Consider the following 21,546-nt stretch of genomic DNA (forward strand, 5'->3'; position numbering starts at 1 on the left):
TGTGTGTGTGTGTGTGGCACATGGCGCTTTTGGAGGAAGGCAAGTAGTTAAGACATGTGAACTACTCACATTTCCATGGATTATAGCAATCAGAGTTTTCAAACAGGAAGATAAAAGGGCTGTTGGTGAATTAGAGAAAGTTTCCTTCCTGGCTGGACACACCCCACAGGGGGCTGGTTTGGCAAATGGCATAGACGTTGCTCTTTCACTTCTATATGATCCCACCACTGGGTGCTCTTTCACCTGACACCACTCTTACAACTACACATGGCAGCCTTGGGGGCAACCACACAGCCTGCCTGGAGCCTGGTCCTCAGACTCCATCCGGGTCACTGTCCCTACTAGATTGGCTCTCAAGTCAGTTTAAATAATGTCAAAGAATTTTCACATTTCTTAAGTGATCCTTGTGTGCCTTTTATGGCAGACATGTAGGAAGCACGTAATCAGTTATGTCCTCCCGGGTGTTTCCAGGATGCTTCTTGGGCCTCTTGATAATTCCTCCAGTGAGCCATTCAGTACTCCTTTGTCCCCTCAGAGCTACCCACAGACAGCTACCCCGTAGAAGGAGCTTGTGTAGGTGCTGGAAGAGACAACATGCAACAGATAATACCTGGCCTGCCTGAAATTAATAACTCATTTAGGGCAGATGAAAGAATGAAGCACAGAGAGGTTGCTTGAGCAATGCCACACAGCAAAAAGTGCTTTTTGCTCATTGAGAGGAGAAGCCCTTGGGTAACTATGAGAAGAGCAGGAAGCATGGAGACACATGATTGCCATTTTCTGAGAAGGGAGTAATTCCCTTTCTCCTAACCCTGGCACTATGTGCTTTGAAGGCAGGGTGTCATCCCTATATAAACAACCATGACACTCACAGGATTAGACATGGAATTCATGGTGACAAAACAGGGGTATGGAGTGTGACTTTTGAATTAAGTTGAGCACGAAACAGAAATTAAGTAAAGAGATAAAGTGTTTCAACCACACAATGGTGGACTTCGTGCCAAGAATTTGACCAGTTCTTTTGGGAGGTGCTTAAGCGGAGACCCCAAAGGTGACCATCAAGCCCATGTCACAGGGCTAATCAGTGGCCAAGCCAAGACTTGAATGCTTTGGTCTTGACCCTGTGCCTCTTCTCTCTACAGAGGGTGTGGGCATCTCTTGTTTAGACATAAAGCTGCTCAAAGGTGACAAAGTAAGGTAGACATCCTAGAAGTTTTAGATTTTAATTGAGAGAATCAGGGTGTGTTTAAAGAATCTTTTTTTTTCTTTCTCTCATTAAGCTGTGACTGACAATAAATGAAGAGCTGGTGAAAAAGTGGATCTCTTGGTTGAATCAACGGGTTCTTTCAAACTCATACTAATCTCATATCCAATTAAATTAGTTGATTTAAAAACACTAGTCAAGGGGCGCCTAGGTGGCTCAGTCGTTTGAGCACCCAACTCTTGATTTGGCTCGGGTCATGATTCCAGGGTCATGGGATCAAACCCGTGTTGGGCTCTGTGCTGAGCATGGAGCCTGCTTAAGATTCTCTCTCTCTCCCTCTGTCCCTTCCCAGGTCTCATACACACACACACACACACACTCTGTGTAAAAATGAATGAATGAATGAATGAATGAATGAATAAAAATACTAGTCAATGTTTATGCTTATATTTAAAAAAATCTTGGACTTGTATAGACATTTATATATGCACAAAATGCTAGTAGAGTGTATTTATTAAATTCATGATTGTGTTTGTGTCTAGGAAGAGGGGACTGAATGTGACTGGCTTGAAAGCCCAAATTCTTTCTTTTTTTTAAAAATTTTTTTTTTCAACGTTTATTTATTTTTGGGACAGAGAGAGACAGAGCATGAACGGGGAAGGGGCAGAGAGAGAGGGAGACACAGAATCGGAAACAGGCTCCAGGCTCCGAGCCATCAGCCCAGAGCCTGACGGGGGGCTCGAACTCACGGACCACGAGATCGTGACCTGGCTGAAGTCGGACGCTCAACCGACTGCGCCACCCAGGCGCCCCGAAAGCCCAAATTCTTTATGTCATCTTTCATGTTATGTTTACTTGATTTTTTAACACAGCAAATAGGAAAAAAAAAAGAACTTCTTTTCACCCTCAGTAGAGAAGCATAGGCTTTTACAATATAGTTTCTCTATTCTTTTTTTTTTTTTAATTTATCCAAGTTAGTTAGCATATAGTGCAACAATGATTTCAGGAGTAGAATCCAGGATTCATCCCCTACATATAACACCCAGTGTTTATTCCAATAAGTGTCCTCCTTAATGTCCCTTGCCCATTTAGCCCATGCCCCCACCCACAACCCCTCCATCAACCCTCAGTTTGTTCTCTATATTTAAGAGTCTCTTATGTTCTGCCCCCCTCCCTGTTTTTATGTTATTTTTGCTTCCCTTCCCTTATGTTCATCTGTTTTCTATCTTAAATTCCACATATGACTGAAATCATATATTTGTCTTTCTCTGGCCAATTTCACTTAGCATAATACCCTCTAGTTCCATCTATGTTGTTGCAAATGGCAAGATTTTATTCTTTTTGATTGCTGAGTAATACTCCATTGTTTATATATATACCACATCTTCTTTATCCATTCATCCGTCAATGGACATTTGGGCTCTTTCCTTACTTTGGCTATTGTCTATAGCATTGCTATAAACATTGGGGTGCATGTGCCCCTTTGAAACAGCACACCTGTGTCCTTTGGGTAAATACCTAGTAGTGCAATTGCTGGGCCATAGGGTGGTTCTATTTTTAATTTTTTGAGGAACCTCCATACTGTTTTCCAGAGTGGCTATACCACTTTGCATTCCCACCAGCAGTGCAAAAGAGTTCCTCTTTCTCCGCATCCTCGCCAACATCTGTCATTGCCTGAGTTGTTAATTTTAGTCATTCTGACAGGTGTGAGGTGGTATCTTATGGTGGTTTTGATTTGTATTTCTCTGATGATGAGTGATTTTGAGCATTTTTTCATGTGTCTGTTAGCCATCTGGATATCTTCTTTGGAGAAGTGTCTATTCATGTCTTTTGCCGTTTCTTCGCTGGAATATTTGTTTTTGGGGTGTTGAGTTTGGTAAGTTTTTTATAGATTTTGGATACTAACCCTTTATCTGATATGTCATTTGCAAATATCTTCTCCCATTCTGTCAGTTGCGTTTTAGTTTTGCTGATTGTTTCCTTTGCTGTGCAGAAGCTTTTTATCTTGATGAGGTCCCAGTAGTTCATTTTTGCTTTTGTTTCCCTTGCCTCTGAAGACATGTTGAGTAAGAAGTTGCTGCGGCTGACATCAAAGAGGCTTTTGCCTGCTTTCTCCTCAAGGATTTTGATGGCTTTCTGTCTTACACTTAGGTCTTTCATCCATTTTGAGTTTATTTTTGTGTATGGTGTAAGAAAGTGACCCAGGTTAATTCTTGGACAGCAGGTCACTGTCCAGTTTTCCCAACACCATTTGTTGAAGAGACTGTCTTTATTCCTTTGGGTATTCTTTCTGGTTTGTCAAAGATTAGTTGGCCATATGTTTGTGGGTCCATTTCTGGGTTCTCTATTCTGTTCCATTGATCTGAGTGTCTGTTTTTGTGCCAGTACCATATTGTCTTGATGGTTACAGCTTTGTAATACAGCTTGATGCCTAGAATTGTGATGCCTCCAGCTTTGGTTTTCTTTTTCAGGATTGATTTGGCTATTTGGGATATTTTCTGGTTCCATACAAATTTTAGGATCATTTGTTCTACCTCTGTGAAGAACGCTGGTTATTTTGATAGGGATTGCATTGAATATGTAGGTTGCTTTGGGTAGTATTGACATTTTAACAATATTTGTTCTTCCTATCCAGGAGCATGGAATATTTTTCCATTTTTTTCTGTCTTCTTAAATTTATTTCATAAGCTTTCTATAGTTTTCAGTGTATAGATTTTCCACCTCTTTGGTTGGGTTTATTCTTAGGTATTTTATGGTTTTGGGTGCAATTGTAAATGGGATCAGTTCCTTGATTTCTCTTTCTGCTGCTTCATTATTGGTGTATAGAAATGCAACCGATTTCTGTGCATTGATTTTATATCCTGCAACTTTACTGAATTCATGGATCAGTTCTAGCGATTTTTTTGGTGGAATCTTTTGGGTTTTCCATATAGGGTATCATGTCGTCTGTGAAGAGTGAAAATTGACTTCCTCCTTGCCGATTTGGAAGACTTTTATTTCTTTGTATTGTCCCATTGCTGAGGCTAGGGCTTCCAATACTATGTTGAACAGTAGTGGTGAGAGTGGACTTCCCTGTCGTGTTCTTGGCCTTAGGGGGAAAGCTCTGTTTTTCTCCATTGAGGATGATATTAGTGGTGGATCTTTTGTATATGGCTTTTATGATCTTGAGGTATGATTCTTTTATCCCTGATTTCTTGAGTGTTTTTATCAAGAAAGGATGCTGTATTTTGTCAAATCTTTTCTTTGCATGTATTGAGAGGATCATGTGGGTCTTGTCCTTTTATTGATGTGATGTATCATGTTGATTGATTTGTTGACATTGAACCAGGACTGCATCCCAGGTATAAATCCCACTTGCTTGTGGTGAATAATTCTTTTAATGTATTGTTGGATCCAGTTTGCTAGTGTCTTGTTGAGAATTTTTGCATCCATGTTCATCAGGGAAATTGGTCTGTAATTCTCCTTTTTAGTGGGGTCTTTGTCTGGTTTTGGAATCAAGGTGATTCTAGCCTCATAGAATGAGTCTGGAAGTTTTCCTTCCATTTCTATTTTTTGGAACAGCTTCAAAAGAATAGGTGTTAACTTTTGTCTAAATGTTTGGGAATTTCCCTGGAAAGCCATCTGGCCCTGGACTCTTGTTTTTTGGGAGATTTTTGATTACTAATTCAATATCTTTACTGGTTATGGGTTTGTGTAAATTTTCTATTTCCTGTTTCAGTTTTGGTAGTTTATATGTTTCAAGGAATTTGTACATTTCTTCCAGATTGCCCAATTTATTGGCATATAATTGCTCATAATATTCTCTTATTGTTGTTTGTATTTCTGCAGTGTTGGTTGTGATATCTCCTCTTTCATTCTTGATTTTATTTATTTGGGTCTTTACCTTTTTTATTTTGATCAAACTGGCTAGGGGTTTATCAATTTTGTTAATTCTTTCAAAGAATCAGCTCCTGGTTTCATTGAACTCTTACTGTTTTGTTTTGTTTTGTTTCGTTTCAATAGCATTGATTTCTGCTCTAATCTTTATTATTCCCCAACTTCTGCTGGTTTGGGGTTTTATTTGCTGTTATTTTTCCAGTTCTTTAAGGTGTAAGGTTAGGTTGTGTATCTGAGACCTTTCTTCCTTCTTTAGGAAGGCCTGGATTGCTATATACTTCCTTCTTATGACCACCTTGCTGCATCCCAGAGGTTTGGGGCTGTGGTGTTATCATTTTCATTACTTCCATGTACTTTTTAATTTACTCTTTAATTTCTTGGTTAACCCATTCATTCTTTAGTAGGATGTTCTTTAATTTCCAAGTATACATTTTCTTTCCAAATTTTTTCTTGTGGTTGGTTTCAAGTTTCATAGTGTTGTGGTCTGAAAATACCACAGACCATCATACCATCGTATGATCTCAATCTTTTTGTACTTGTTGAGGGCTTATTTGTGTCATAGTATGTGATATATTTTGGAGAATGTTCCATGTGCACTTGAGAAGAATGTGTATTCTGCTGCTTTAGGATGAAATGTTCTGAATATATCTGTTAAGTCCATCTGGTCCAGTGTGTCATTCAAAGCCATTGTTTCCTTGTTGATTTTCTACTTAGATGATCTGTCCATTGCTGTTTAGTGTTGAAACACTAGTGCTGTTTAGGGTGTTGAAGTCCCCTACTATTACGGTATTATTATCAATGAGTTTCTTTATGTTTGTTATTAATTAATTTGTATATTTGGGTTTTCCACGTTGGGGGCATAAATGTTTACAATTGTTGATCTACTTGGTGGATAGACCCCTTAATTATGATATAATGCCCTTCTTCATCTCTTGTTACATTCTTTATTTTAAAATATAGATTGTCTTATATAAGCTTTCTTTTGGCAGCCATTAGCATAATAGATGGTTCTCCATCCCCTTACTTTCAATCTGAAGGTGTCTTTAGGTCTAAAATGGGTCTCTTGTAAACAGCATATAGTTGGATCTTGTTTTCTTATCCATTCTGTTACCCTATGTCTTTTGATTGGAGCATTTAGTCCATTGACATTTAGAGTGAATACTTAAAGATATGAATTTATTGCCATTATGTTGCCTGTAGAGTTGGAGTTTCTGGTGGTGTTCTTTGGTCCTTTCTAGTCTTTGTTGCTTTTGGTCTTTTTTGTTTTGTTTCATCTTTTCTCCCCTCAGAAAGTCCCCCTTAAAATTTCTTATAGGGCTGGTTTAGTGGTCATGAACTCCTTTAGTTTTAGTTTGGGAAATTTTTTACCTCTTCTTCTATTTTGAATGACAGCCCTGCTGGATAAAGATTTCTTGGCTGCATATTTTTTTGATTCAGCACACTGAATATATCCTAGCACTCTTTCTGGCCTGCTATGTTTCTGTGGACAGGTCTGTGGCAAACCTGATCTGTCTTCCCTTATAAATTAAGGACTTTTTTTTCTCTTGCTGCTCTCATAATTCTTTCCTTGTCTGTGTATTTTGTGAATTTGGCTATTATATGCCTTGTTGATAGTTGGTTTTTGTTGAATCTAATGGGAGTTCTCTGTGCTTCTTGGATTTTTATGTCTGTGTCTTTCCCCAGGTTAGGAAAGTTTTCTGCTATGATTTGCTCTCATAAACCTTCTGCCCCTGTATCTCTCTATTCATCTCCTGGACTCCTATGATTAAGATGTTAGTTCTTTATAATGAGTCATTGAGTTCTCTAATTCTTTTTTTTTAATGTTTATTTATTTCTGAGAGAGACCAGAACTTGAGAGGGGTAGGGGTAGAGAGAGAGGGAGACACAGAATCCAAAGCAGGCTCCAGGCTCTGAGCCATCAACACAGAGCCCGATGTGGGGCTCAAAATCACAAATGGTGAGATCATGACCTGACCCAAAGTTGGACACTTAACCAACTGAGCCACATAGGCGCCCCTCTAATTCTTATATCATGTTATTGTGCCTTAGTTTCCCTCTTTTTTTTGCCTCATTATTCTTTATAATTTTGTCTTCTATATCACGGATTCACTGCTCTGTTTCATCCATCCTTGCTACAGTGGCATCTCAGTTATAACATTTTTAATTTTGTCCTGACTACATTTTACTTCTTTTATCTCCGTAGAAAGGGATTCTATGCTTTTTTCAACCCCAGCTAGTATTCTTATTATCATGATTCTAAATTCTAGTTCAGACATCTTGCTTATATCTGTGTTGATTAATTTCCTGTCTGTCATTTATTCCTGTTCTTTCTTTTGGAGTGAGTTTCTTCATTTTGTCATTTTGGAGGAAGAAAAAGAATTAATAAAATAAAAAATTAAAATAAAAAATTAAAAACAACACAAAAAATCAAATAAAGGAAGCTAGGTCCTAAGTGTGTTTTGGTCTGGTTGTTGAAAGAAGGTTGATAGAGCAGAGAAAAAAGGGAAAGAAAAGAAAAGAAAAGAAAAGAAGTAAGAAACTGTTCAAAACTTTAAACAAATGAATACAATAAAATAGAATAAAATGAAGTGAAGAAAGTAAAATAGAATAAAAAATTTACAAAAACAGTAAAAAATATGATAAAAAATAATTTTTTTATAAAAATGGAATATAAAAATAATTTTTTTCTCTTTCTGTATCCAAGAATAAAAAAAGAAAAGAAAAAAAAGCTGGATAGATGGACCAGTGAACAGAATGAAATCCAAATGAAATTATATCCCATTTCCCCTAGAAGTCAAACTGTGAAGGACTTTATAGTTGGTACACTAAGCAGGTGGAGATACTTGTGGTAGTCATCTAGGGCTTGGTTGTTGCAGTTGAAAGAGGCTTGGCCTAATGGCTCCAACCTCCTTGGCTCCATACATGTGTGTGCATCTATATGTGCATGTGCATCTATGTACATGTGTGGGCAAGGTGAAAATGGCTTCACCTAGTTTCCTAGTCTCTGGCACAGGAACACTGCACTCTCACCAACCAGCAATCAAGTACTCTTCCTTTGTCTCCAGCTTCTGTCCATTCCCCACTTCTACACTGTCCACGTTCAAGCCGTCAGCCTGCTGGGTGGCACCTACCTCCTGAATTTTATCATGGGGCTGTGTTTCCAAACTCCTCACTTTTGAGGGCCCTGCAGCTTGGACCTGCTCTGACCCTCTGGAGGAGGGTCTAGGAGCAATGGCTAGGTGCTAGCTTGCCCCAGAAAAAGTTCATGCAATCACATGGCAACAGAGGTTCAGGGATTATGGTAAATCACAACACACAACTGTCAACAGGTTTCACTGCACCCTGGCATCTTTGCTCCAATGCCAGCAAACATGGCTATTCTCTGGGGTACACTGGGATCTTTGCCTGTGGGGAGGCCTTATGGCCTCTACCAAATGCCCTCCTACTAGGGGAACTGCTTCTCCCCGTGTGGCCCACGGACTTCTCAGGCCTTGCTGCCTGCTCCTGGGAATTCGCTCTTCCCACCAGGATGCCACTGGAAGAGATTCTTAATTAAGATCAAGATTTGCATTTGAAAAAGAAAATTCCATTCTGAGCAGGAAAGTTTCCTAATACAATGAATCTGCACTACCAGGTATCAAACTGTGGAATTTCCAAGATTGCTCTCCCCTGTTTATAGGGTCCTAATGGTATTGAAACCTTTTTCCTTCTCCTTTCTTCCTTTCTTATTCAGTCACTTGTGGGTGTTTTTACTCTTTCTCTTTCTCTCCAGCTACTTTGGGGGGGGGGAGCAATTTTCCTGTACTCTTCCCCCCTTTCTCTGTCCTCTCTCCTCAAAAACAGCTCCTTACCCTCTGTGACTTCTCTCTCCCCCAGTTCACCTCTCTGTGCTGTGTACCTGCTGAGTTCTGTGGCTCAAGTTATGCAGATTGTTGTTTTAATCCTCAGATCAACTTTCTAGGTATGCAAAATGGTTTGGTGCTGATCTAGCTGCATTTCAGAGATGAGAGAAGCAGAGAACTTCCATGCTGCTCCACCATCTTGACCCCTTCTTGTCCATGATCCTCTTTTTTTTTTTTTTTTTGGCCTAGATTTTTTTTCTTAAACGATTTTGTTGCTATCAAAGTATAAAACAAAATACAAAGGAACTGAGTGGAAAAGTGAGCTAATCTCTTCATTTCAGCCAGCAATGGCTGTTGTAATCCCAGGTGTTAGACCCTGGAATCTTACTGGTGGTGCTGTTGATCTGATGGAAATGTCTGGTGCTAAAGATAGGCTGAGTAATCAGGAGGATATTCATTCTTGTTTGGTCCTGGCAACCCACAGCCACCAAATGGTGGAATGGCATTCATCCAGATCCTTGCAATAAAGTAGTTGTGTAAAGGCATTTGTGATTTTCATACTTCCTATGATAAAGAGAAAGGAGGACAAGTGAGTCAAAGGCCTTTTATAAAAGATCTAACTGCTTTAGCTTTGCCTGCAATATCTGAGGTATTTAACTCAATACCTCAGAGTTGGCTGAAGTCAGGGAAGTGTGAAGATCAGAAAAGATGATCCATGTTGAATGCCTACTCATCTCCGTGGGGGTTCTCCTGGAAGCACTGCTGAGATTTATATATGAGTATTTCCCTCTCTAGGATGAACTGGGAAGCACCCTATCTAAACACAAATATGGAAATGCTCTCAACCACAAAAGCATCAATAAGATAAGCGTATGGTTATCAAGAAGGACCACATGTAGGTATGCAAGTTTCTCTAAGATATCTTATCTTGCAGATTCATTGTATTAGGAAACTTTCCTGCTCAGAATGGAATTTTCTTTTTCAAATGCAAATCTTGATCTTAATTAAGAATGTCTTCCAGTGGCATCCTTTGTCATAAATTTTAAAATAGAAGTAGAAAGAAAAATGGGGATTGTGAAGTGTGAGGGTTAATTGTATGTGTCAACTTGATGAGGCTATGGAATGCCCAGATAGCTGGTAAAAATTATTTTTGGGTGTGTCTGTGAGGATGTTTCTGGAAGAGGTTAGCATTTGAATCAGTAGACTGAGTAAAGAAGATTGCCCTCACCAACGTGAGTAGGCATCACCCACTCCATTGAAGCCCTGATGAGAACAAAAAAAGCAGACGGAGGGTGAATTTGCTCTTTTTTGTTTGAGCTGGGACATCTATCCTGTCCTGCCCCTGGATACTAATGCTCATGGTTGTCACGCCTTTAGACTCAGACTAGATCATACTACCAGCTTTCCTGGTTCTCTGGTTTGCAGATGGCAGATAGTGGGACTTCCTATCCTCCATAATCATGTGAGCCAATTTCTATAATGAATCTCTTCTTATAATCTATATCTATATTTATTTATCTACATATATCCTATTGGTTCTGTTTCTCTGGACAACCCTGACTATATATGGAGGGAGAGTTCCAAGATGGCAGGTAATAAAGTTTGTGGTGGCATGTATGCTCCAAACATAAAATACAGGCCTGGGAAGATTTTCCTTCAACTAGGAGACAAGTGTGCATTCAACGTGAATCATCTTTTCTGATCCTCATACTTCCCTGACTTCAGTGAAACCAGAGATATTGAATTAAATTAGCCTTCATGACCAACTGAGAGGGCTTGTCCCCCTTACTCTAGCTTCCTTCAAATTATTCCCCTAGGTTCTTGTTAATGGGCAATGAGACAGAGAGAGAAAGAGAGAGAGAGAGAGGCAAGAAATACAGTGAGCATGCAGGGTATGGTTCAATTAAAGGGTTATTAGTAAACCTGAAGAAATGGCTGATGTCAGATACCTCTTGGTTTTGTTGTTGGGGAGAAAGGGGAGGAAAGAGGCAGAGGACAAAGACTGTAGGCCATATGCATCCCACATGCTGGGAAAGGATTACCCAGGATAAGAAGAAGACTGTATGAAAAGAGGATTGTGCAATAATATCTCTTATTCCCACGCTCTTTCTACATCATGATTGTGTTAGTTTTCCATTGACGTAGACCCTCCCATCAAATCTGGGCAAGTTTGTGACTGTAGAGTAAGTGACACTAGTGACTTGTGAGGATAGGTCATAAAAGGCAATGCAACTTCCACCTCATTCTTCTGGGCTGCCTTGAGGATGCCCAGGCAGGCTTTGAGTCTTTCCAGATGATGTTCCAGACATTACAGAGCAGAGACAAGCCATCCTACTTTGCTTTTTCAGAATTCCTGGCCCACATAATCCATGAGCATAATAATATTCTTTATATCACATATAAAATGACTTATTTCACTGTATTTGGGCTTTCTGTTATGCAGCAGTAGCGACTGAAACAAAGACTTTCTCTGGGCCTCTTGTTTGTCTTCACTTGTGGTGGGAACGGAAAGAAAGCACCAGATGGTTACATCTTGACTTTTCTGCATCCATGAAATTCTAAGGGAGGGGGGTGGTTAAACAGGGCTGACTTTCTCTTGTCAGCTATATTTACCCACACCTGTAGATATTTTCCAGCTTGCCTTTTATTCCATTAAAGACAGAAACATACTTTATTATAACCTGTGTTTGATAATTCCAGGATCTGAATTGTCGTCTGTTTATGCTCTCTTGTTTCTGCTGATTCTCACTCATGGTGTCTTGTTTCCCTGTGTGCCTAGTTATGCACGACTGCAAATTGTTCACTGTACCAGTAAAGGTAGGCTAAGTTATGGTTACTGCAGTAACAACCAACTCCCCAATTTCCCAAATCTTATCACAATAGGAGTTTATTTCTTGCTCATGCTCTATGTCCCACATAGCCATTAGGAGTCTCTAATCATCATACTTACTTAAGGGTCCAGGCTGACAGTTGCTCCAACTCTAGACAGACTTCCAGAAATCTTCTTGGGAGGGTGAAGAAAAAGTGGCACATTATACATCAGCTCATATAGCCTTGGTGTGGAAATGATGTGTGATATGTGTCACTTCTATTCATATGTTATTAGCCAAAACAAGTCACTTGGCCATGCCTAACTCCAAAGGGGATAGAGAAGTGCATTCCTGCAATGTTTCTGAAAGAGAGAGAGAGAGACAGAAATATTTGGTGATAGCACTAATGATTGCCACACTTGGTTTCCTCAGAATATCATCTGTGGGACTTTGTGGAGGTGGGATAGTGGTGTGTTCTTCCAGACAGGATTTGAATTTGTTCCTGCCAGTACACTGGGGCACTACCAGTCAGAAGCCTCTTTCAATTCATGGCGAGAAGTTTTTTTTGAATGATTCAGTTGTGAATGGTAACTTTCCTTACAGTGCCGTGGTGATGGGAGGTGACTAGGCTGAATTTATGTCTGGGTCACCAAGAGGTGCGGCCCTTGAGGGTCCCAGTTTATGGAAGGGAGCCTCTACCTTGGTTGGGTCCTAGACTTTATTTTCTGTTTCTATCTCCCAGAAAGGTCATGAAAACTACAATTCAAGTTTGTCAAATTCAGCAAATACTCTCAGAAGAGAAGTAATGTCAGCTCAGTGATGCTGTTAAGAAGATCAAGGGGTGCCTGAGCGGCTCAGTCTGACTTTGCTCCTGTCATGTTCCCTCAGTTTATGAGTTTGAGCTCTGCATTGGGCTCTGTGCTGACAGCTCAGAGCCTGGAGCCTGCTTCGGATTCTGTGTCTCCCTCTCTCTCTGCCCTACCCCGCTTGCACTCTGTCTCTCTCTCTCTCTGTCTGTCTCTCTCAAAAATAAATAAACATAAAAAAATAAGACAAACAATTAGAAAATAATACAGCATATTCAGTTGTTTTCATAATGCAGGTTAGTCCAAATAACCTATCCTGCCATACCATCTGAAACAGAACCTCTGGAGGTATCCTGCCCCATACAGAGTCACAATATGTGGCTATTTCAACATAAAGATATTAACATGAAATAAAATTTAAAAATTAGTTTCACCTTAGCCACATTTCAAGTGCTTAATAGTCATATGTGTCTAGTCAACTCCATATTGGACAGAGCAATTACAGAACATTCTTATTATCACAGAAAGTTCTATTGGACAGTGATACTTGCAGACCTGAGATTGAGTGAAGCAGTGATTGATAACAATGAAAGATGGGTAAGGAATGGCAGCAGAGACCCCACTCTCTTATAGTGGACACCTCTCAATGTACTGCATTACAGGGGATCATCTCACATTCATTTATGATTTTAGTTTTTCATTTATTTAACAAATATTTATTGAGTGCCCACCTTACAGCACCCACTGGGGGTAAACTGGTGAATAAAACAGCTATGACCTCTGTGGTTGTGAAACATACAATCATAGAAGATATTCTATTTCAAGGCTTACTACCTTAAGACAAAGAAGCCGTTTTCTGTGGTTCCATCCAGAAAGCCTGACATAAAGGGCAATAGGCTCCAGAAGCAGACACATCTGGGTTTGAATCCAAGCTCTGCATCTTCTAGTTAGAGTAATTGATCTTCATGAGCCTTAATTTCCTCATATACAAAGTAAGGATCATAACACTTATTGTATGTAGTTATCTTGAACATTAACCACATAAACACATATAAAGTACCTAGTGCAGTGCCTGGGCATAAAGGGAGGGGCTGATAATGTGCCCCCTTTGGCCAATTGGCCAAGAGGTGGTTAATTCTACACATGATTTAAAACCAATGCCATGCAAATATAATAAGCTTCTCAGAAGTCAAGTTTTTGTCGAGCTTCTTCTGGTGAAACCGGAATCAGAGCTTGTCTTGTGATTGTCTCAAAAAGAAACACCAGAAACTGCATGTGTAATATCACCCAATGCACACAAGAGGCCGCCAAAACAGACACCATGCCAAAGTTTTTCACGACTGCTGTTATGTTCCCATCCTGTTTTTTCTTGGACACCAAGCATTCATTTAATAGGCACTCAAGTACCCCAATTAGGAAAACCACATCGTTATTGTAAAGTAGTATCTGCCACACACCAAAATAAATTCCTGATGGATAACAGCAGTAAGTGTAAAAAATGCAACTATAAAAACTAAAAAAAAAAAAAAAAAAAAAGAAAGAAAGAAAGAAAGAAAGAAAAGAAAAAAAATAGTTGTCTTGTTTGGGAGTGGTGAAGAAGTTTCAAAGCACAAAAGGAGCAGGAAGGAAAATACAGGTAGATGTGCCTATATAAAAAGAAAATTAAATGCATAAAAAATCCATAGACACAATTAAAAGATGATACCCTGAGACAATTTTGTAGGAAGTGTGAGAAAGGAAAGTTAATGCACTTAGCATAAAATAAGATGTGTAGCTTGAACATATAATTCCCCAAAGAAGAAAAAGAGATCTTAACAAATGCACTAAGAATGAAGTCACTACAAATAAATACTACAATGAGATTCCATGACCTGACTACCAATTACAACAAATCTCTTGACAAAGAGATTTTAGAGTAATACAAATTGGGGCACTTGGGTGGCTCAGTCGATTAAGGATCCAACTCTTGATTCAGCTCAGGCCAAAACTGAGCTTGTGTTTTCTCAGTCTCTCAATCTTTCTGCCCTCCTCCCCCAAATAAAATAAAACTTAAAAAAAACTTAAAAATTGGTATTGGTGAAGGCATCTGTGAAATGGGTGAAAATGGGAATGATTTTTTTGGAGGATGATTTTTCAATATTTATTTATAGCCTTAAAATAATTAACATGCTGAAGATTCAGTAATTATATTTCTAGGGATTTACTTTAGGGAGATAATAAGAAAGTTGCATAAAGACTCACATCAAAGAAGCTCAGTTCCGTGTTTTGCTTTGGAAAATTGGAAACAGATATCCAGCAATATGGAAACATAATTTCTCAGACTTTCATACTATTTAATAATCAACACCTTTATGAACATTTTCTCAGGTGAAGGACAATATTTGGTGTATAAATCAAATTTTTTTAGAATGTTTTTTTTCGTGTGTTTTGTTTTTAAAAATTTACATCCAAGTTAGTTAGCATATAGTGCAACAATGATTTCAGGAGTAGATTCCTTAATGCCTCTTATCCATTTAGCCCATGCCCCCTCCACAACCCCTACAGTAACCCTCTGTTTGTTCTCCATATTTAAGATTCTCTTATGTTTTTCCCCCTCCCTGTTTTTATATTATTTTTGCTTCCCTTCCCTTGTGTTCATCTGTTCTGTGTCTTAAAGTCCTCATATGAAGAAGTCACATGATATTTGTCTTTCTCTGACTGACTATTTTCGCTTAACATAATACCCTCCAGTTCCATCCATGTAGTTGCAAATGGCAAGATTTCATTCTTTTTGCTTGCCAAGTAATACTCCATTGTGTGTGTGTGTGTGTGTGTGTGTGTGTGTGTGTGTGTACACCACATCTTCTTTATCCATTCATCCATTGATGGACATTTGGGCTCTTTCCTTACTTTGGCTATTGTTGATAGTGCTGCTATAAACATTGGGTTGCATATGTCCCTTCAAAACAGCACACCCGTATCCCTTGGATAAATACCTAGTAGTGCAATTGTGGGGTCGTAGGGTAGTTCTATTTTTAATTTTTTGAGGAACCTCCATACTGTTTTCCAGAGTGGCTGCACCAGCTTGCATTCCCACCAATAATGCAAAAGAGATCCTCTTTCTCTGCATCCTCGTCAACATCTGTCGTTGCCTGAGTTGTTAATGTTAGCCATTCTGACAGGTGTAAGGTGGTATCTCATGGTGGTTTTGATTTGTATTTCCCTGATGATGAGTGATGTTGAGCATTTTTTCATGTGTTGGTTGGCCAACTGGATGTCTTCTTTGGAGAAGTGTCTATCCATGTCTGTTGTCCATTTCTTCACTGGATTATTTGTTTTTTGGGTGTTGAGTTTGATAAGCTCTTTATAGATTTTGGATACTAACCCTTTATCTGATATGTCGTTTGCAAATATCTTCTCCCATTCCATCAGTTGCTTTTTAGTTTTGCCTATTGTTTCCTTCGCTGTGCAGAAGCTTTTTATTTTGATGAGGTCCCAGCAGTTCATTTTTGCTTTTGTTTCCCTTGCCTCCAGAGATGTGTTGAGTAAGAAGTCGCTGTAGCCAAAATCAAAGAGGTATTTGCCTGCTTTCTCCTCGAGGATTTTGATGGCTTCTTGTCTTACATTTAGGTCTTTCATCCATTTTGAGTTTATTTTTGTGTACGATGTAAGAAAGTGGTCCAGGTTCATTTTTCTGCATGTTGCTATCCAGTTTTCCCAGCACCACTTGCTGAAGAGACTGTCTTTATTCCTTCCTTCTTTGTGAAAGATTAGTTGGCCATACGTTTGTGGGTCCATTTCTGGGTTCTCTATTCTGTTCCATTGATCTGAGTGTCTGTTTTTGTGCCAGTACCATACTGTCTTGATGATTACAGCTTGGTAATACAGCTTGAAGTCAGTGTACAAATCAGTTTTTACAGTATGATTTCAATTTTGTAAAAACAGGTGTCAGCATGAAACACTAGAGTATCCATTGGTCTTACCTTTATTCTGGAGTTTCTTTCACTCTTTTTTTTCACTCTTTTCTCATGACTTGGGCATCAGTGGGGTGTTTCTATAATCACTGCCCCCAGGGTAGGGTTATTACTATAGAAATGTGGACTAAATGAGCCAAGTCAACGCTCTGTGTATGCAATTCAAAGTAGACTTCTGTGCTGGAGGATAGTGGGTGGTCAGAGAGGGCCTTGTGGCCTCCTGGATGGAGGGTGGAAGGATGTAGAATTTGGGGAGAACAGGGAGGAAAATATCTCAGCTGTGCCATCAGAAGAAGGATGGTGGCCGAGAATAAGAGAGAACCATGTACTTTTCAGTGGATGCCCACAGTGCATCCTTTAACGCTACGATACTCTCTTTAACACTACGATACTCTCTTTAATGCTATGATACTCTCCTTAATGCTACAATACTGTCCAAGCCCCACAAAACTCAGATGCCATTTCCAGATGAAGGATGGGGAGACAGAAATTTTGAATGATTTGTGAGTTTGTACAAAACTGACTCTTCTTCCCCCTCAGTTGGAATGAAGGTTGAAAATAGTTTAAGCAGTCTAACAGAAAGGTAGTTATGTATTCTTAACATACCTTGGAACATGGATTTAGAAATTTGTACCTGATATATATATGCTTATACATAAATATGTGTCTGTATAGCTACCTGTATTCATATCAATATTTATATGGAAGTCTTTAGAGAAAGTGCTAAAAAGGGAAACTAGAATATTAGCAGATTATCTTTGTTGTGTGGTTATGGATGATTTTTATTTTCTTGCTTTAATTTTTTGTATTTTCCAGAAATTCCACAATAAGCAGGTATGAAATTCATAATGCAAACATTATTGTTTTTATTATTATTTAACTATAGCATCAAAGGCTAATGACAATCTGGAAAAAATATTTATAAATCATCATACAGACCAAGCTTTTGTTTTCTGTTTCACAAAGCAGCCCTATCAATCAATCAAAACACTTAAGCATATGAAGTGTTGCTTAATTTCTTTCATGATAATAGAAAAGCAAGTTACTACAATTGCCGGATCCTATCTTTCTTCTATCAGATTGGCAAGATCATGAACTTTGATTACACGTTGTGTAGGTCCTCTCACACACTGATGGGTGTGTAAGTTGTAAAACCTTTATGAAGAGTGATTTGGCAATAGCCATCAAAATTACAAATGAAAAAACTCAAGGATCCAGCAATTTCTCTTCCAAGAGTTTATGGGAGGGCTATAGCAAGATATGTGTAAGTACACAGTTACATAATAGCAAAATATTTAAAATTAAAGTTTATAATGCAAGATATTGGAAATATTAGAAACAAATGTCTTTCAATAGAGAATTGGTTAAATAAATGATCAGTACAATAGAACACTATGAAGAATGTTTTTATGTACTGAAATGGAATGAGCTCTAAGATATCTTGTTAAGAGGGAAAAAAAAAGAGTTAAAACCAGAGTGTATACTATGCTACTATTACACCTGCTATCATGTATAACGAACAAAAACGTATCTATATCTATCCATCTGTTTTTCTTGTATATAAATAATACAATAGCTAATGTTTATCAAACAATATGTAGCCAATACACTGCTCTAAGAGCTTTATATAACTCAGTTAATCTTCAAAACAGCCTATGAGATTGGCACTATAACTATCATAATTTCCATTTTATAGATGAGGAAATTCAGGTGCGGAGGGGTTAAGTGAGGCTGGGAGCAGAGGGGAGGGCAGGTGAGAGGCGAGAGAACTGACTGGTGGACACAGAAAGAGGAGAGACTTTGCACTGCCTGCCCTTTGGTGTCCTTCTCGTGTGACTGCATTGCCTATTATTAAAAAGAACGAGGGGCGCCTGGGTGGCTCAGTCGGTTGAGCGTCCAACTTCAGCTCGGGTCATGATCTCACAGTCCGTGAGTTCGAGCCCCGCATTGGGCTCTGTGCTGACAGCTCAGAGCCTGAAGCCTGCTTCTGTTTCTGTGTCTCCCTCTCTCTCTGCCCCTCCCCTACTCGTGCTCTGTCTCTCTCTGTCTCAAAAGTAAATAAAAATATTTAAAAAATTTAAAAAAAGAACGAAAAGGACGTGTCTGTCTTGGACCTCACTGTATTACACTTACCCAGAGGTGTCCATCTGTGGATGTGCAGTGCTGGAAGGAACACTGGACCAAGAAACAGAACATCTGGGCTGCCTCACTCCATCATTAATGTGTCCTCTCCTGGGCCTTTGTATCAGCTTCTGTAGAAAAGAAGTGCTTCAGGGTGATGGTCATGGTGACATTAAATTATGTCAGTGCTTCCTAATCTATTTGAGAATTTTAGTCATCTGGGAAGCTTTAAAATATATAGCTTCTCAAGCTCCCATGAGCACATACTCTGATTTAACAGGACTGGGGTCCAGGTTGGAGGTCTGCATTTTTCAAAAGCCTCCGCCCTAGGCAATTCTGACATAAAATCACGTTTAGAAACCCTGGACCACATGATGTCTCCCTCCCAGTTCTAAATGTCCACATCCTGTGAAGTACTGAGCATCCGATCAGATCCAAGCAACCCATTATCTGATTCCACCCTTCTCAGTACATCTAGTTGGTGTTGGAGGCTGCCTTACCTCCACGCCCACCTAAAAAGAAAAGGCAAATTAAAATGAGGGGCTGTGTCTCTTGATCCAGATCTCCACACCCACTGCCACCTTCATCCCCACCTCCCACTCAGTCCCCTTCTCTGGGTGCTGCCTTCCAAACGTCGAGCCTGTAGTCTCCAGGGTTGCCATCACCATTCCAAGGTACCAAACCCAACCCGGAGATAGGAATTTCGACCCATCGTGGAATTTACATGCGCACCTGAATCCTCTGTCTTCCCAAAGGCATTTTATGCCCTGCGATGGTATTCTGGGTGTCTTGTATGCTAATCCCGCCCACCGCCAGGTGGTCTATGAAGTTGGAGCTCTTAAAAGAAGTGCACAACATTCCCATTTTAGTGAGATGTTTTGGACATTCCACGATCTTCCGTCCTTCTTCTTCCCTTCCTTCCCCTCCCCCGTCCCATCTCCTTCCATCAAGGAAAGGGTTCTGATCACTGCTCTTCCAGCCCACTTAGAGAAGAGGCTGAGTGTTCAGTTCACCTGGAGGCCCGGGGAGAACGTGGCTCCCACCTCTTGCAGTTTTATGATGAGTCTCTTTCCATCGCACAAGGCAGTTATTAATCATGACTGATGCTCACTGACCAAGCCCAAACAAATGTGTGGCACACTCCACATACCACACACAGTCACAAATGTTTGCTTTGCTCACATGGGCCCGCACGAGGATACCATTTCCTCCTGGGAGGAGCCACAGGACCGGACCTCGAGAGCAGCCACTCTGCCTGCAGCAGGAGGCGCAGGGCCCCCGGCTTTTGCCCGTTTGGTTTTCCGGGACGAGCACCCACGATGAAACGGGGTTGGCTGCCAGCTTGCCACCCGAGGAGATGTGGAAGGGGAGGACCCATTCCAGAGACAGAGGCCGCGGCTCCCTCTGACCTGGGCTAATGACGGCTGGCCCGTGTTTGGCCATGATGACAGGTCTTTTCGAAGATGGCATTTTTACCCTCTGGACAAATAGCAGTTGGCCCGAGTGGGGCTTTTTTATGAGTTGAGGTACTCAGGGCTGGAAAATAAACAGGCAGCTAATGAGACGTTCTTATGGAAACTGGCATAAATAATAACAAAGGAAATATCCTGTCCCCTGTGCCAACACCCTCCGGTGAGGGGCTATAAAAGCTGCTGGCCGCTGGCCACCGTCAGACGTGGGGAACTCCGGCCGCGCTCCTGACCTGCCACCTGACCAGCCGGGACCATGGGGTGCTGCCCGGGGGACTGCTTCACCTGCTGCCCTCAAGATCAAGACTGCTGTGAAGTGTGCTGCTGCCAGCCCGCCTGCTGCGGCTGCTGCGGGTCCTGCTGCGGCTGCTGCGGGTCCTGCTGCGGCTGCGGGGGCTCGGGCTGCGGGAGCTCGGGCTGCGGAGGTTGCGGGAGCGGCTGCTGCGGGAGCGACTGCTGTGGCAGCGGCTGCGGCTCGGGCTGCGGGGGCTGCGGGTCCAGCTGCTGCGGGTCCAGCTGCTGCGGCTCGTCCGGGTGCTGCGGCCCCGTCTGCTGCCAGCCCACGCCCGTTTGCGAGACGAAGTGAAGCCCCCTGTCTTCTCCGCGGAGGTGGCCCAAGCAAAGCCTGCACCTGCTGCAGGTGGGGACCCCTCGTCTCCGGGACCTTCCCCGCATCCAAGACAGCATCCTGCCTCCGTGTTATTGGTAGACGAGGGCTTGTTCTCCAGCGCCTGCCCTGGTGTTTCAAGGCCCCGAGCACAAGAGCCATATGCTGGTGAGAGACGGAAACTGGTTCCCATCCAAAGTGATCCCGAAGCTCACAGGGTGAATCCCCATGGCTTTATTTTCATGGACTCACATGTCTTGTCACTATAAGGCATCCTCTGACTCAAGGTGGCTTTGGGACTGACCCTTCTCCTCAGCTTTCTGCTGCTTTTTGGTGCAAAGATTTCTTTGTTAACTTCTTAATAAATTCGAGCTTGCTGGCGTAACCAAATTAGTTCTCCCGCCTCTTCCTTGGCTCCCTCTTGGGCACCGGGCCAGGAAAATTTACTCTGGCATCCACAGTCAGGGTTTTGAAATGTGGTTTGTGGACCACTTGCATCAGAATCACCTGGGGACTAGTTAAAATGGAGATTCTGGAGCTCCCCCGCCTTCTCCCCCACCCCCAGACAGGCAGAGTCAGAATCCCCAGGGGAGTGGCCTGCCGATCCGTGTTTTTAACAAGAACCCTAGGTGTAAAATAAAATTTCCATGTGCTGCATGAGATTTCACTTGGGGGGGTGGGGGGCTTTTAAAAATACAGATTCTTAGGCTTCACCATTAGAGAACTTGTCCATTAGCTCTAGGGAGGCAGCCCCAGCCAGGACTTGCATTTTTAAAATGCAGTAAATGGGTAAATGCTGAGGTTGGCCAGGGTTTACTCTTGAGCAAGGGGCATGGCTTCCTTCAGCATTATGGCTCT

General features: G+C 41.0%; 1 protein-coding gene across 1 annotated transcript; it reads left to right on the plus strand.

Annotated features, from left to right (window-relative positions):
• The first annotated feature begins 20,337 nt into the window (after positions 1 to 20,337).
• On the plus strand, positions 20,338 to 20,667 carry LOC125158391 (keratin-associated protein 17-1). Its single transcript, XM_047845334.1, has one exon. The coding sequence runs from the start codon at positions 20,338 to 20,340 to the stop codon at positions 20,665 to 20,667; it is 330 nt and encodes a 109-aa protein (XP_047701290.1).
• The last annotated feature ends 879 nt before the right edge of the window (positions 20,668 to 21,546 follow it).

This window comes from Prionailurus viverrinus, unplaced genomic scaffold, assembly GCF_022837055.1.
Source record: "Prionailurus viverrinus isolate Anna unplaced genomic scaffold, UM_Priviv_1.0 scaffold_35, whole genome shotgun sequence".
Classification (NCBI taxonomy): domain Eukaryota; kingdom Metazoa; phylum Chordata; class Mammalia; order Carnivora; family Felidae; genus Prionailurus; species Prionailurus viverrinus.

Excerpts from the sequence above, each read along its gene's own strand:
- LOC125158391 (XM_047845334.1), top strand. The coding sequence starts at position 20,338 with ATGGGGTGCTGCCCGGGGGACTGCTTCACCTGCTGCCCTCAAGATCAA.